The 15,531-nt window shown below is 38.1% G+C and overlaps 1 protein-coding gene across 1 annotated transcript in view; it reads left to right on the top strand.

Annotated features, from left to right (window-relative positions):
* The window catches only part of Wdr36 (WD repeat domain 36), a 35,181-nt gene extending 20,506 nt beyond the window's left edge, over positions 1-14,675 (top strand). The window contains exons 16-23 of the mRNA XM_057789060.1: positions 614-693; positions 4,942-5,049; positions 6,919-7,016; positions 7,385-7,530; positions 9,056-9,175; positions 9,337-9,418; positions 10,723-10,910; positions 11,784-14,675. Coding sequence (XP_057645043.1) covers positions 614-693; positions 4,942-5,049; positions 6,919-7,016; positions 7,385-7,530; positions 9,056-9,175; positions 9,337-9,418; positions 10,723-10,910; positions 11,784-11,933 — 972 coding nt within the window. The 3' untranslated portion in view covers positions 11,934-14,675. The remainder of the gene's footprint in view (positions 1-613; positions 694-4,941; positions 5,050-6,918; positions 7,017-7,384; positions 7,531-9,055; positions 9,176-9,336; positions 9,419-10,722; positions 10,911-11,783) is intronic.
* The last annotated feature ends 856 nt before the right edge of the window (positions 14,676-15,531 follow it).

The raw sequence follows: 15,531 nt of genomic DNA, 5'->3' as shown, positions 1-15,531 counted from the left end.
TTGTAGACCAGGCTGGCCTCAAAGTCACAGAGATCCGCCTGCCTCTGCCTCCCAAATGCTGGGATTAAAGGTGTGCGCCACCACTGCCCAGTTTATTAACATTGTTTTAACAGAATTATCATTATCTTCAGAATCATAGTGATTTACATAAATTCTAGAGTTGGGTGAGTAGATACAGTTTCAAAGAAACAACATTGCTTTATTTACAGATCTTTACAGCTGAAATTAGACTACAGAATATTTGTAACCACAATCTCAGATTATTTGAATAAATTTTAAAATTTACTTTTAATAATGATGTTTATTGATTATTTAAATAAATGGGTAAGTAAATAGTTCTGTAAATATTGGCACAATGTTAATTTAATAAGCCTGTTGTGATTCACTTAAAAACCTAATACTTACATAAGTCCCAGAGGAGTGATATATAGGAAATACATTTTTATTTGTATAAACTGAAAGTCCAAATTTTGTACAGTCACATTTATTGTTTCATGAAGACTAAAATCTTTTCAAGTTTTGTATGCTTTAAGGTGTTCATGTATATGCTTGTATCTGTATATGCATGCTAACATTTATATCTATTACATATGTGTATTTGTTTTGTTCAAAGACGTTCAGCCCTGATGGCCGTTGGCTGATAAGCGCTGCAATGGATTGCTCTGTTAGGACTTGGGACCTTCCATCTGGGTGGTGAGTTCATTGTTAAGTCCCTCAGATGATTTCTTAGTCATTGTCCAAACATGCGGCTTTTGCCTGTTGTTTATTGCTAGGTAGTGGAACTGTTTTATTTATAGAGTGTTGTTGATCTCTTAAGTGTCAGGCAGTAGCATGACAAAAAATTAGCAAGGTAAACACGAATCTCTTAGTCATTCCTGAAGAATAGAGATACAGAAGTGGTGTGTGTAAATCTTGAGAAAATCCATGTGGTCTTGGCACTCTAAAGTAGAGCCCAAATTTTATTTTGAGGATTTTTGCTGTTGTTCATACTGAATTTAATTAAAAGGTAAAAAACATGCTTTCCTGGATACTGTTTTTCCCTCTTTTTCTCAGTAAAATGGCACTGTCAGAAATGTTTCATGAGTGAAACTCACTGCTAATCCAGCACATTCTCAGGAATTGGTTAGCTTCAAATGTGAAAGCAGTCTGACCTTTAGAAAGGAAAAACCCATATTTCTCATTTCCCTGTAACTCTGCTATAGGCAGAAGGCACACCCACCTTCCAGCATCTGCATCTGGTTTAGAGTGAGTCCAGCTGTCATCACTAGGGACTTTTGTCCACAGGTGTGTCACTTTTTCACGGGCTGCAGAGGGAAGCAAAATGTATTTAGATTCAGCTTGAGAACCGAAGAAGTCTGAAGATACTTAGAAATAGTGGTAATCTATTACCTCCTGGCCTGGTGGAATTTTCCAAAAATAGGTATCATAGAATTGGAATTAAAGTAAGAACTGTGACGTTTTTGGTAGCAAGTTTATCTTTGGAATGGAAAACTAGGATCTAAAAGTAGCGTTTAAAGCCCTTTTGCCAGACTTTTTTTTTTAGTATTTTATTTAGTTGAGTAGATTTGAATCTAGTAGGTTTTCAACTTTTTAAGTGTGTATGTTTTAGAGGAAAACTACTTAAGGTTAATGCAGAAGCAAGAAACAAGACATTGAGTTGTTAGAAGAAAATGAAATCACCAATTCGACAAAGGTATATTTTTATTAAAAGGCAAAAAAAAAACCTAGTAATTCTTTGACTAAAATTTGAAGTGGAACAAATAACCTGAAAGGTGATATCATAAATGCTGTTTGATATCAGCTAAGCTGGCATTTGCATCGTTATTGGGTACTTCTTACACTTTTACTTTTTAGTATCTTAATAAACATGGTACTATTGTTATTATTAGGTCTGTTGGACAAGTTAGGAAAAGGAGACTTGAAGAGATTCAGTAGTTTGCCCAAGGTGGGTTATACTGTAAGTGGGTGAGCAAGGCAATAGGCGCAGGACGAGCCTTTCGTACCAGCCCTGTCCAGGCAGTTGTCTTTGTCTTACTGTAGGAGACACGTCATAGAGAAGGTTAGTGCCTTATTGTAGACCCCTGGGAAGCTGTCGTTTGCTTAGATTCCCCCTTTTAAAAATAGACCAGAATAGCAGTCTTTGCAGGTTCCTTGTTCTTCCTTCATTAAACACTTGCATCGCTTATATAGCATGGTAAGTATTTGAAGAATAGCTACGCTCAGCTGGAGAGATAGCCGAGCAGTTGAGAGCTCTTGCTGTTCTTGTAGAGGACCTAGTTTTGGTCCCTAGCAACCACATGGTGATTTACAACTGTTTGTAACTCCAGTTCCAGGGCTGCAACGTTGTCTTCTGACCTGGCAGGCACTTCATGATATGAAATAAATATTATACATTCAGTCAAAACATTCCTACACATAAAGTAAAAATAAGTATCCTCAATTAAAAATAGAGTATATTTGTTATGTAGCCAAAAACATGAGGTGATATATGAGTAATTATTTGAATGCAGCACCCTGCAGTTGTGTTCATCTCGAATTAGTCCTCTTTAAAGCACATTTTGGCCTCACTGATTGCAAATGTAAGTCAATTCATAATCCCTGAAGTTACGTCAGTCAGCTAATGCGGACACAACTACTTTGTTTTATTCTGGTTCCTAATCTACTGGACATTCAGGCTGACCTCTTTAGGCAGTGAGAAATAACATAAAATTAAATGGTTTTTTTAACAGTAATTTGCATTTTGTTTTGTCTACTTCCTCAGCTTTATGTTCTGTGGAACTTTACCATGAAACAAATTGGAAGACAACACTATTTTTCCATTTCTCTTAAGGCAGAACCATTCATTTGTTCTTAGTGAAGATTCCTGTGGAAAGTGATTCCATCTCTTCAGCAATAGAACATACTAATGCTGGCTCAGCTTTCTGGAGCAATAGAAATAACTTAATGCTACTTCTTATATGCAAGGCTCTGATGTTAACAAATTAGACCCCTCTGAATGGGACTGTTGCTAATGTCCGTCGGGAAGAACGGCATCCCAGGAACTCCTCATTTGCTAGGATTGCTGGAGACTTTGGCCTGGGATTAGGCTTGCACGTTGAGGTTTTATGCGCTTAGGTGACTGGAGAAAATATGCTGTGTATGTGGAAACTGCCTTCCTCAATTTGGTGCTTTCACATAGTGGAAGGTCAGTCTACCCACACACCACAGCTGTAGAAGTGAGGTTGCACAATGAATTGACAGAATTGAATTCTCAAGTAGAACAAGTTTGCTCAAGCAGTTAATTCTCTGAACAGATGGATTAAAACATGGTAGGAAGTTTCACCCCTACACACTTAAACCTCTGCTCTGCATCAAGACAAAGGAAAAATGACAAAATGAGGAAATATTTTGTTTATGTACTGGGATAATATTGTCTGCTCTGGGTTGTTTAGATTACATGAATTAAAATAAATAATTTGACTTCTAATCATCACTGACTTTGAAGTGGCTGAATACTTTGCTCTCTTGTCTTAAGTTCCCTAACACAAGTATTTCTTGTGAGTTTCCCATGCAGATTTAAGCAGAAGCCATACTGCTTATTGCTTCTCACAGAAAATTGCTTATAACAGAAAATTGGCCAACAGAGGTGTTTTGTTTTGTTTTGACTCATTTTGGGTTTGTCACTTAATGTCTTCCCTGAAGAGCTGTCGTGGACAATTGCAGTGCTTATGGTGTGTCCCATACACTGCTTGTTTAATTACAATTACGGTTTTACCAGTAATTGTGCAGTTAAAAGTGCAGTCTGCTTGGGCACAAATCTAGGTCAGTTGCTTTCTATCTTAAACAAGTTTTTAAATCTCACTGAGACTTGGTTTTCTTATCTATAGATTAAAATGCTTGTGTCTCACAGGATTGTAAAGGTTACACTCAAGTACTTAGATCAGGATACCTGTAAGCACAAAATACAGGAGCAGGGGATGTCTTAGGTGCTGTTATCTCTTTCTTAAATCACTTGTATGATATGAGCATAGTGCCTGAACGTCAGACATTTGTTATATGTTCTCATGAAAAATGCCTTGTCTTTGACTTGTGAGTAGTTGTTGTTGTTTCCTTCTTAATTTTAAAACCAATCTACTCTGGGGCTGGAGAGGTGGCTCAGCAGTTAGGAGCATTTGTTACTCTTATAGAAGACCAGGATTGGCTCTTCAGCATACGTAGTAGTCCCAGGGATCCAACAGGCATGCACATGGTGCACATACCTGTGTGCTTGCAAAGCTTTCATACATATAAATGGAATAAGCAAATCTTTACAACAGCAAAAACCAGGCTACTCTTCCTCCTACCAGGCTGCAGAGCCTGTGCTCTAGGTAGTCCATTGCCCCAGCCTACTTTTACTTCCTGCAGACACTAATCCTCCTACTGAGATTTTTACAGCTAACTGATTACTACCCTAATCCCATTGTTCTTCCTGTTCAAATTCTGCATTCTAATGGTAAATTTCTTCATGAAATAGTTTCCTCAAAAATGTTCAGTGGCTCACTATCAGGTCGTACAGGTTGTGTTGCTGTGCTTTGCATAGTGCTCCTCCCTACTCCGCGTTCAGTGTGTGATGTCTTTAAAGTTGTTCTCAATAAGTGGACCAAAATTGGGGTACGGAAAACTGTATTTCTTCTTGTATTGTCCTTACTGTTGAATCTTCCTCCTGTTAACCAGTTGGTCTGTTTAATGTTTCGGTTTTTCCCATTAAGTTAATTGTTTTCACATAGGAGCTTAGTTGGCAAAGCTGTGGTTAGTGAACTTTCTGGCTATAATTTGTAAAAATTAAAATACTTTTCCTCCAGCTTTTGTTGCTTGTTCTTTTAGTGAAAAATACCCCCTCCTCAAAAAACAAAAAACAAACAAACAAAAAAAAAAACTATACCTCTACAAGTAGAAGTTAAATACTTAAACTTCTTTTTGTAGCCTTATCGACTGCTTCTTGTTGGACTCGGCTCCTCTCAATGTTACTATGTCTCCAACTGGAGACTTTCTAGCAACTTCCCATGTGGATCACCTTGGAATTTACCTGTGGTGAGTTCTTTCATGCATCTCTTTTATTTTGGGGAGGGGCAAGAAAATGACAGTGGTCAAAATCAATGTTTGTTAAAATTGCCATTTAGTTTGTTTTTATACAACGGAATTGTTACGCAGACTAAGTAGTCTACCAGGAATCTACTACTGATGCTTGGTAATTTAGACAGCTTTGTTCAGGGCATATTCTAAGTTACATAATTTTTGTCTGATACTAAATTTGTCTTTTATTTGCTAAAGGACATAGTGAATTTCAGAGATTAGGAAAGGAAGTTCCCGTTAGGACTTGGCCCTTTGTCACTGACCTTTGCTATCTATCGCTTCTGAATTTCAGTATGCTTTATAAAGTAAGACGCACATGTGAGCAGAATTCTTCCTAAGATGGAGTCTCATTACATGCAACTAGAAAAATTTTATTTCTTTCCTGAGTTTATACACTCCATTCTTTTAGCTGTCCTGAAACTTGCGTATTTATTGAATGCTGATCTTAAGCTTGTAATCCTCCTGTCTTGGTTTGTTGAGTGTTGGGAGTACATGGGTATTCTACCTTATCATTCTTTTCTAATTCTAATTATAAAATATGTTCCAGTTTTAAGGGGAAAAGGTAATTTGATTTATCACTTTGACCATCTTAAGCGAAATGTGTCATCTGGAATCAGGGAAGCATGAGCACTTAATAGATTAGTAGCCGTTGGGGGCCTGTGGTGCTTCCCCATAGAGTATGGCTGTTGATAGGACTCTGGATCTGACTTCCCAGCTTTTGTTTTCCATTGGGATTCATATCATAAGTGTAAGGAAATCTGCCCCTACTTTGGTACAGGTGTTTCTAACCTGAACACTCACCTAGGGCTGCTTTGCAAATGCATAGCAGAATTATTACTACTTAGCTATTTTAGAAAAGGCCACCTGATGACTGTCTAAGCCCCCCAAGAATATAATTAGGGTATTCACTTTAACTCACTTTCTCAATCTTTCTCTTTGTCATGCTTTTTTTTCTGAGTAAATATTGATATTTGTCAAATGCTATATGGAAGTTAGTTTATCTTATAAAAGTGCTGTCTAAAACTGCTAGTCTCTCGTCAGCAAGTTTCTGTACTGTGTTCAAAACAGAGACTCAGGCCTGGTTGTGCAGGCGTTAATCCCAGCACTCTAGACTAGAGGCAGGTCTGAGTTCAAGACCAGCTCTATACATAATGGGTTCCAAGTTAGCCAAGGGTGCATGGTAAGATCCTGTATCAAAAAGTCGGAGACTTCATTCATTTTATTTAATGTGTATATGTGCTTGGGCAGCATGTTTGTCTATGCACTGCATGCATGCAGTGCCCACAGAGGCCAGAGAGGGCATGAATCTGCTGGAACTGGAGTTCCAGGCAGTTGTAAAACAACCATGGTGGTGCTGGACTTGATCCAAATCCTCCTGAAGAGCAGCCAGTATTCTTAACTGCTATGCTGTCTCCAGCCCCCATTAATGTTTTTACACATTTTTTAAAAGACAGAAAGTTTGAAATTTAAGTATTTATTTTATGTATATGAGTGCTCTATTGTATGGACACCTTTAAGCCAGAAGAAGGCATCAGATCTGACTATAGGTGGCTGTGAGCCACCATATGCATGTTGGGAATGAAACTCAGGACCTCTGAAAGAGAAGCCAGTACTCTTCACCACTGAGCCATCTCTCCAGCCCCTTTATACAGCTTTTTTATGATAACATTTTCAAATTAATAGTCCGTCTTTGAGGTGTTAATTAGTTAATGATTGTAGTCTCTGGCCAAATTCAAGCTAGAGATCGTTACCAGTATTCGGGTTCTCTGGAGGTGCTGTTTCTGGAGTGATGCTGCTACTATAAAATGCCTGCTTTTGCTTGCTCAGGTCGAATATTTCCCTCTATTCAGTTGTCTCCTTACGACCACTTCCTCCAGATTACGTCCCTTCGGTAGTGATGCTTCCTGGGACTTGCCAAACCCAAGGTAATCACAGAATAACAAAATAATTTTTGAGGTGTATTATAAATCTTTTAGGTTATTGCTACAAAGAAATCAAAATTTAATGCATTCATACAGTTTTTTTAACTGATTAAAACATGTTGAATGACTTCAATTTATATAAAGCAATAACTGATGATATATCTTTAAGATAAAAATTATCATGCTAGTGTAAAAGTATTTGAAGTCTACTGATGGGAATTATAATTAATAGGAGGAAATAAAGAAAATGGAGAGTAAGCAAAGAAAATAGGCGAAAAGAGTTTACAAAGCCATATTGATTGGATGTCGTAAAATAGAAATGAATGTGGACTGAGTTAGATTCTTTGTCTTCCCTGAACATGTGTCTTCAGGTGTGGAGGTGCTGGAAGAGCAGACGGAGCCAAGCGATGAGATGATAGTGTATGAGTCGCCACAACAGCTGAGTGAGCAACTGGTGACTCTGTCACTTCTCCCTGAGTCACGCTGGAAAAACCTTCTGAATCTTGATGTTATCAAGGTAACGTTGTAGTCTTCTTGGTACTGTGTCCCAGTCTACTCCCTGAGCGTGTCCTGATTTGAGAGTCGGGGGAAATGATAGTCAGGGCACTGCTATTTAATCCAATGGTGTTTCTTGGGTGCTGTCCCAGAGGCCCCTCTCTATGTCCACTGTTAGTGTTTAGATGATGCAGCAGACGCAGTCTGTAAATGTGTGTCTTACTGCTGTGTTTAAGAAAATTATACTAGGGTTTTTATTATTACTACTCAGACATAATTAACCTTTTATTGTTCCATATCCTTTCTGCTGCTAAGTAGACTTTGAGAGCATTCTCTACTGTATCGGGGTCAGCAGGTGAGTTCGTGAATGTGTGATGAAAACCAAGTGAGCCAATTTATCCCCGAGGACAGGGCAGCTGTAAGAAATATTTTTCTACCTGGAGAGATGGCTCCATGCTTAAGAGCGGGTACTGCTTTACAGAGGACCTGAGTTCAGTCCTCAGCACCCACATTGGGTGACTCAAAACCACCTGTAACTCCAGCTTTGGGGGATCTGTTATCCTCTTCTGGCCTGTGGTCACTGTACTCAAATGCACACACATACACACACACACACATGCACATACTTAAATAAATAAAAATTTTTACATAAAACAAATTCAGAAATTTCAGTGGAATTTTACATCATTAAATAGCAATAGTATTTTCTTTTTAAAAGTACTAAACAAAAAAAAAACCTCAACAAAACAAAATACCTCCCACTAAAATGTAAATTAGCTGCCACATTTAAAAACTAAAAATAATCCAGACAGTGGTGGTGCACAGCTTTAATCCCAGTACTCAGGAGGCAGAGGCACAGTGGACCTTTGAGTTCAAGGTCAGCCTGGTCTACAGGGCTAGTTCCAGGGTGGACAGGGCTACACAGAGAAACCCTGTCTCCAAAAAATAAAACAAACAAACAAAAAGTACTAAAGAAAAGTTAAAATCCTAACAGAATAAAAGATTTAAGTTCTTTAGGTGGTAGGGGCGCACACCTTTAATCCCAGCACTCAGGTTGAGGCAGGGCGATCTCTGAGTTCAAGGCCAGCCTGGGATACAGAATGAGTTCTAGAATAGCCAGGGTTGTCACACAAAGAAACTCTGTCTCAAAAAACAAAAGAAATAATTAGGGTCATATTTCTTCAAAATCTTAGCAAATTATTTCTAATGGGGTTGTCTGTGCTTCTGTTTCTGAGTTTCCTTCTGGAGACAAGCCATTTTGTTAAGTTGTTCATATTTTGTTTCGCTAAGAGATACTGAGTATAACAGTGCATCTGTGAAGGTGAACCTTGTCTTAGTGCTCCTGTGCAGCATTTGTCATTGGGGCCTAGGGGGAGGGATGGCTGCAGCATTGTCAGATGGATCTTTCTCAACGCTCTAGCATGGAAAGCTTTTCTTCCTACTCTTCATTGTGATGTTTGTTTTAAATTTCATTTATACTAGACATTCAAAACTATTAATAGGGTTAACACTACTAGTCTTTTATCTCTTCATTTTTCTCTTCACAGAAAAAGAATAAACCAAAAGAACCACCCAAAGTGCCCCAGTCAGCACCGTTTTTCATCCCAACAGTTCCTGGACTTGTACCCAGGTTTGCCGTGCCTGAGCAGAATGGGGACTCCCAGCAGGTAGGAGCCAGATCAGTGTTCTAAGTTTGTGGGGTGTCCGTGTCTGTCACTTTTTGTAGCTCCCAGTGCCACAGAATAAATTAATAATCATTTTAAATAATAAGCTATGTTTTAAGTAATATTTATGGTCTTTAAATAATGTGTATTTGTTTTTATTTAAGTCGAAAGTGGTAAACCTTGGGATTTTGGCTCAGAAATCAAATTTCTACCTGAAACTTGAAGAAGGATTGGTAAATAATCAATGTAAGTTAACATAAAATATTTCCACAAGTTTCTTCATTTTTATTTTAGTTTATCAGAGAGAAAAACTGAACAGTATAGTAAATAAAATCTAAACATATTGAAAATTTGCTCTAATCTACATCAATTACGGTGACTGAGCAGTACTAAGTTCAGACGATGGGAACGGTGAATGGACTGAGACTCCCCCAGCCTTCTGGATGGAAGCTCAGCTGCTGTGGAGATGGAGAACTTACTGACAGCATTTAGCGTGTGGCTTTCAGTGCTGCATCTCCAGAGTTTACTTCAGGGACCTCAAGCTCCTTGTTTTCATTTGAGAATCTGCTTAGTCCTATGGTTCTTAGTACAGCAAAGACAGATATTTTAGGTAATTTTGTATTTATTGTAATACCTATATTTATATAGATATTTAAGTGATTTTATATGCAATTTTAAAAGAAAAAGAAAATAAAAATTTAATTTAGTTTATTTAAACTTTTTAGATTACTGTGTAGCTAATAGTAAATATAAGCATTTTTTAAAAAACTCACTCTCCTAAGAAATTTGGCTCATCTTCTGTTTGATGTCGGAATGCTGGTAATTCATACCAGTATCACTTAAGTCCATGTGGACAAAAGTCAGAGAATGGTCCTGATGGCTTCCTGATTATTGCAGAATGAAGAATGCACACAATTGTTTAAGATATGCTAAAGGACATAAAACAAGATTGATCAGACTTGTCACGGTTCAAAAGCTGAAACATAACCATTGCCACTGCAGTAGCAAGGCCCTGATGAAGTTGGTTGTGTTGAGTGTGTTTTCATGGGATGCCGAGTAAACAGCAGTGCTGTCGTCTAGAGGAGCCTTGGGGTTGATAGAATGGGGTCAGGAATCCTCTTACCCGTTCCTGTATTGTTGATATTTCTTCACAACCCAGTGATAGTAAGGGAATCTGCCCACCCCATCCTATCCTGGCAGTAACTGCTACTAATAGTGCAGTGTATTCCCTGATGACCTCATGTTAAATTTTTTTTGTTTCTAATTGATTCATGTGGTTAATGAAGTGAAGCATTAGGCTTTTTTAAGAGCAGAAACAAAGATTGAATTCCTGACAGTATAAAACTTTAAAGACTTCTAGTAATTTTACTACTATTGAAATTTTTACTGTTTCATTGACCTTGGGTTCATTATGCTATAATGTGAAAAAATTATGCAATGCACAGAAAGAAAGTCTGGCACATTTACATATATATTGCTTTGGGTATGAAGGAAGATCCTAGCTTTTTTTAATTGTAAGAAATAACTAGATTCTTTTTACAATAATGCAGATGAAGCTGCTCTTAACCTTCTGAAAGAATTGGGCCCATCAGGAATTGAAACAGAGCTGCGAAACCTGTCTCCTGATGATGGTGGGTCGGTAGAAGTCATGCAGGGCTTTTTGAGAATGATCGGGATGATGTTGAACAGAAAGCGTGATTTTGAGTTAGCCCAGGCATACCTTGCATTGTTTCTGAAGGTGAGTGAGATGTCAGATCCTTTCCTTCCTTTGTAGCAGTGTTATTAAGCCGTGTTCTGCAGAGAAGGGCATGCTCTGCATCCGGTGTCAATGTCAATAGGCAGCCACTCACCACGTGGCTGATGACTACTCTGCTCTCTAACTGGACAACAGCTGTCTGGGTCTGTCTGCCACCCTGGGGTAGTCGGGATATGCACTTGTAGTCTTTGTTTTTGTTATTACTTGATAGCATAATGTTGGCTTTATCTGTATTTGTCATCTATGTAAGTTTTCTGTGATTGTAAGAGAAAGCCAGGTTCTTTTGTTTGTTCATTTTTGTCTGCTGCTGAAATCAAAATATTCCCTTCCATCAGTTTCAGTTAATTTGGCACAACTTGATTTTTGATGAATGAAATAGAGATGTGCTTTGGGAGTCCATTGTGGTGGTATAATGTGCTGAAGATGCAAGTGTTTTACATTTATTTAAAAGGTGAATATTTAGGTAGTACCAGACAGCTTTTTTTTTTTAAAGAAATTTCAGATTGTCTCTATAGGTTTTCCTGTGTTTACCAAATATTAGTCCCTACCAATTTTGCATAAGCCTTTAAAAATAAAGTAGATGACTCTCATCAGTGGGGTGAAGAGGAAGGAAACTGGAAGCCCACACAGCCTGATAGCTGGGGTTTGTGCTGTGGAAAAATGAAGTTGCATCAATTCTTTTAAGAGAGCTTGGAACAACAGGAAATCAGAGACAAGAAACCACCATTTAAGAAAGAAATATTTATATTTAGATACTATTTTCGTAGGTTCCTTGGTTAAAAAAAAAAATCAGGATTTTGCTACTCTTAAGTAAAACATCCAACGTAACCTTAAGCATCATGCTTTTCTTTCCAGCTACACCTCAAGATGCTTCCTTCAGAGGCAATGCTGTTGGAAGAGCTGGAGAAACTGTCATCCCAGGTGGAAGAAGACTGGACTCACTTACAGTCACTCTTCAATCAGAGCATGTGTGTTTTAAATTATATCAAAAGTGCTCTGCTGTGAGAAATAAACCTCAGTGATTGCACCACTTAAAGCTGCATGTGAAATGAACTACTGAGCTTGTCTTCATCCGCTGCTCAGCGTGGAGGCTGCTGGCGCTGCTTCACCAGCAGGGTTCTGTATCTGAAGAGCAGAAACTTTCTGGATGTAAAATTACACCCTCCTGTTGCTCTGAACACCCTTGAGTTCCTTCACACTAGTCACATAGATGAGGATTTTTAAATTATTGCCATTTTGTATTTTTTCAATATGTTACATGTAATAGAGAATGTCTATTTAGTATGAGGTTTTGCTGAATTAAGTTGACATTGTCAGGTAAAACAGATCTATAATATAGTTCTAAAATGCTTTTGTTATCTTAGAAAAACGAATATTTCTTTTCTGGGTGTCATTTAATGAAGGGTACACTGTCGATTCTTGAGGCTGTGCTACAGCCCGACTGTTACAAGTAAGGTTGTCTGGGACCTGTGGCATGTCTAGCTTTGTAGCACAGGGTCTAGAGCTTTCTCTGTTGCCTCCTTTCTAAACAAGATTTTGTGAGACCGAAACGTGAGAGGGACTTGCTCCAGGCAGGTGCTCCAGGCAGAGGTGCAGCAGGTGCCCGCACAGGGAGACTCCAAGCTCCACCGAGGCTGTCTTTCGTGGCTTTCCCCCTTCTCTGACGTGTTTATTTGAGAAGAAACTGCTGACAGCCCTTGTCATCATTCTCTTTTTTATGGACGGATGCTTTAGAAACACGGGAATTCTTTTTCCTTATATAAATCATGAACTAAATTTTCTTACCTTTTTCAGGTGAAAGTACAAACTTGATCTGTTGTCATTTTTACTAGCAGTGTCTTTAGACAGTATGTTTTGTCAGTAACCTTCCAAAACCTTAGACATTTACCATCAAGGAAGAGAAGAAAAAAATACAAAGTATTTTTGTGTACATATTTTTCTTAAAATGTAATCAGTTTCCACATACTTCTATATTTTTGAACTTTAGTCTTTACTTTTGAAATTTAATGTGTGTTGTATATGACTACATTTTACTTATAAAAATATCAGATGGATTTGTTTTTGGCAACAACTGTTTGATCCCAGTAGATAGACATAGAACATGAAATGTAGAGATTTTATTTTTTTGTTTGTTTTTTGTTTTGTTTTTTACTTAAAGAAAAGTTTATAACTTGAAATATAATCACTTGCACATCATATGTTTTATTATCTACTTTGCCTATCATCTGCCCAAAGTTAGTGAATTTTCCTCTGCCACCCCCAACCCTCACACACACACACACACACACACACACACACGGTAACTACAAACCACTGCTGAAGTAAGCAAGCATCATGTTGCTAAGGTCTCTGGGTTTAAGGATCTCTGCGTAGCATATGCTAAGGGTTTGAGCTGGTGAGCCGGAGGATTAGCATTTTTAATTTGAAGAGATATTTCCATGTGACTTCCAAATATTGATAGTTCTTTTCCATCAGTGAGTACCTGCTATTTCATAACATGAGGCATATTCAGAATCATGTCTTTACCACTTGCATTAATAGAATAAAAACTCTGATTTTGTTTTTATGTTAGAATTCATATTTGTGTGTTCTATCTATTGCATCATTTGTCTTTTTATCATAGATTTGTTGAAGAGTTTTTGCTTTTTTTTTTTTTAGACAGGGCTTCACTGTATAGCTCTAGCTGGCCTGGAATTCACTATGTAGATCAGGTTGTCCTAGAACTCACAAAGGTCCACCTGCCTGCCTTCTAAGAGCTGAGATTGAAGGTGTGTGTCACCATGCCTCAACTTTTGTTGAGTATTTATGCAACCCAAACATTGGTCTTTGTGACCTCCAGGTAGTTGTATGTTTCTGACTTTCTGGCATTGTTTTATAGAATCCTGGGCATTTTACATTTTTCATATATGGTCAAGTTGATAATGTTTTATGTCTTATCCTAAGTTATAAAGTAAGCCCTCCATTGCCGGGCGGTGGTGGCGCACGCCTTTAATCCCAGCACTTGGGAGGCAGAGGTAGGCGGATCTCTGTGAGTTCGAGGCCAGTCTGGTCTACAAAGGGAGTTCCAGGACAGGCTCCAAAGCTACAGAGAAACCCTGTCTCGAAAAACCAAAAAAAAAAAAAAAAGTAAGCCCTCCATTCTCTAAGCTGTTTATCCTGATTGTGTGTGTGTGTGTGTGTGTGTGACTACCTGTGTGAGTGATTAGTGGCTAAATCGTCAACTATAATTGATCACTGCAATGAAGACAAGGTGTGGAAATGTTTTTAGTTCAGTAATTTGTTCAAAAATCATGAATTGAAGACCCACTTACTTTGTCATTGAGCAGAATAATGTTTCATTGTATGCTAAATTTTTATTGAGCTATTTTTGGTGTTTTAATAATGCAGCATGCTCTGGTTATAGTTTGATGGGATAAGGTTTTCTTAGATATTTTTTCAAATATTTCTTGTTTCATGTTAGGCATATCTTCTTGAAATCTGTGTGTGGGTGGCATTAACTTATAGAATTGATTTAGAAAAAAGTAAACTGAGTCTTTCCCTTCAAGAGCAATGATTATTATTAAATATTTGTGGGCTGGAGAGATGGCTCAGTGGTTAAGAGCACTGCCTGCTCTTCCAAAGGTCCTGAGTTCAATTCCCAGCAACCACATGGTGGCTCACAACCATCTGAAATGCGATCTGATGCCCTCTTCTGGCCTGCAGGCAGACACACAGACAGAATATTGTACACATAATAAATAAATAAAATATTTAAAAAAAAAATATTTGTGAGCAGGCTCTCTTCGTGTCTTAGTTTCATTGCGTGTGTGAGTGTGTGTATAAAATACATAAATACATAAAACTATTTTGCCAGTTTGTCATGGCAATATAAAATTCTTCTAAAGTGTTAATCAAGATGTTCTTCCTAGAAAATCATCTTCTGCAGCTGCTGAGGCTTTACTTCTTACTCCGTGTTCATTTCCATTTGGTTTGAGTCAGGATTGCTTGCCCTCCATAAACTACTGACCCTGCCTTGCAGAAGCGTTGTCTTATTGCCAGGTCAGGTGCAGATGCCTTCAGTGGTCTTTTGTTGCATGGTGATGCATGTACTAGGTTTCTGTTCGATAGCATCCTTCATTAAATTCTAATATATGATAGTGCTTGTTTGATATTTCTTCCATTTGTTTTCTTTTATTGAAAGTGGATTCTTTCCTCATACAGAATATCTTGATTACAGTTTTCCCTGCCTCTACTCTCAGTTCTCTGTACCTCCTCTCCTGTCTGGATCCACTCCCTTTCTGTCTCTCATCAGAAAAGAACAGGCTTCTAAGAGATAACAACTGAACAACAACAAAGTAAAATACAATAAGATAAAGCAAAACCCATCACTTTGTGTAGTGTGGAGCAGCGGGCCGCTTCCCGCCTCCCAGCTCCTGGCTCCCGGTTAGCTTTACCCAAAATAATTACACAGAAACTATATTCTTTTAAACACTGCCTGGCCTGTTATCTGTAGCCTCTTATTGGCTAATTCTCACATCTTGCTTTAACCCATTTCTAATAATGTGTGTAGCACCAAGAGCTGGCTTACCATGGAAGATCCTAACCTGCATCTGTGTTGGGTGGG

This window comes from Chionomys nivalis, chromosome 14 (assembly GCF_950005125.1).
Source record: "Chionomys nivalis chromosome 14, mChiNiv1.1, whole genome shotgun sequence".
NCBI lineage: Eukaryota > Metazoa > Chordata > Mammalia > Rodentia > Cricetidae > Chionomys > Chionomys nivalis.
This window is presented reverse-complemented; position numbering and strand designations above follow the sequence as displayed.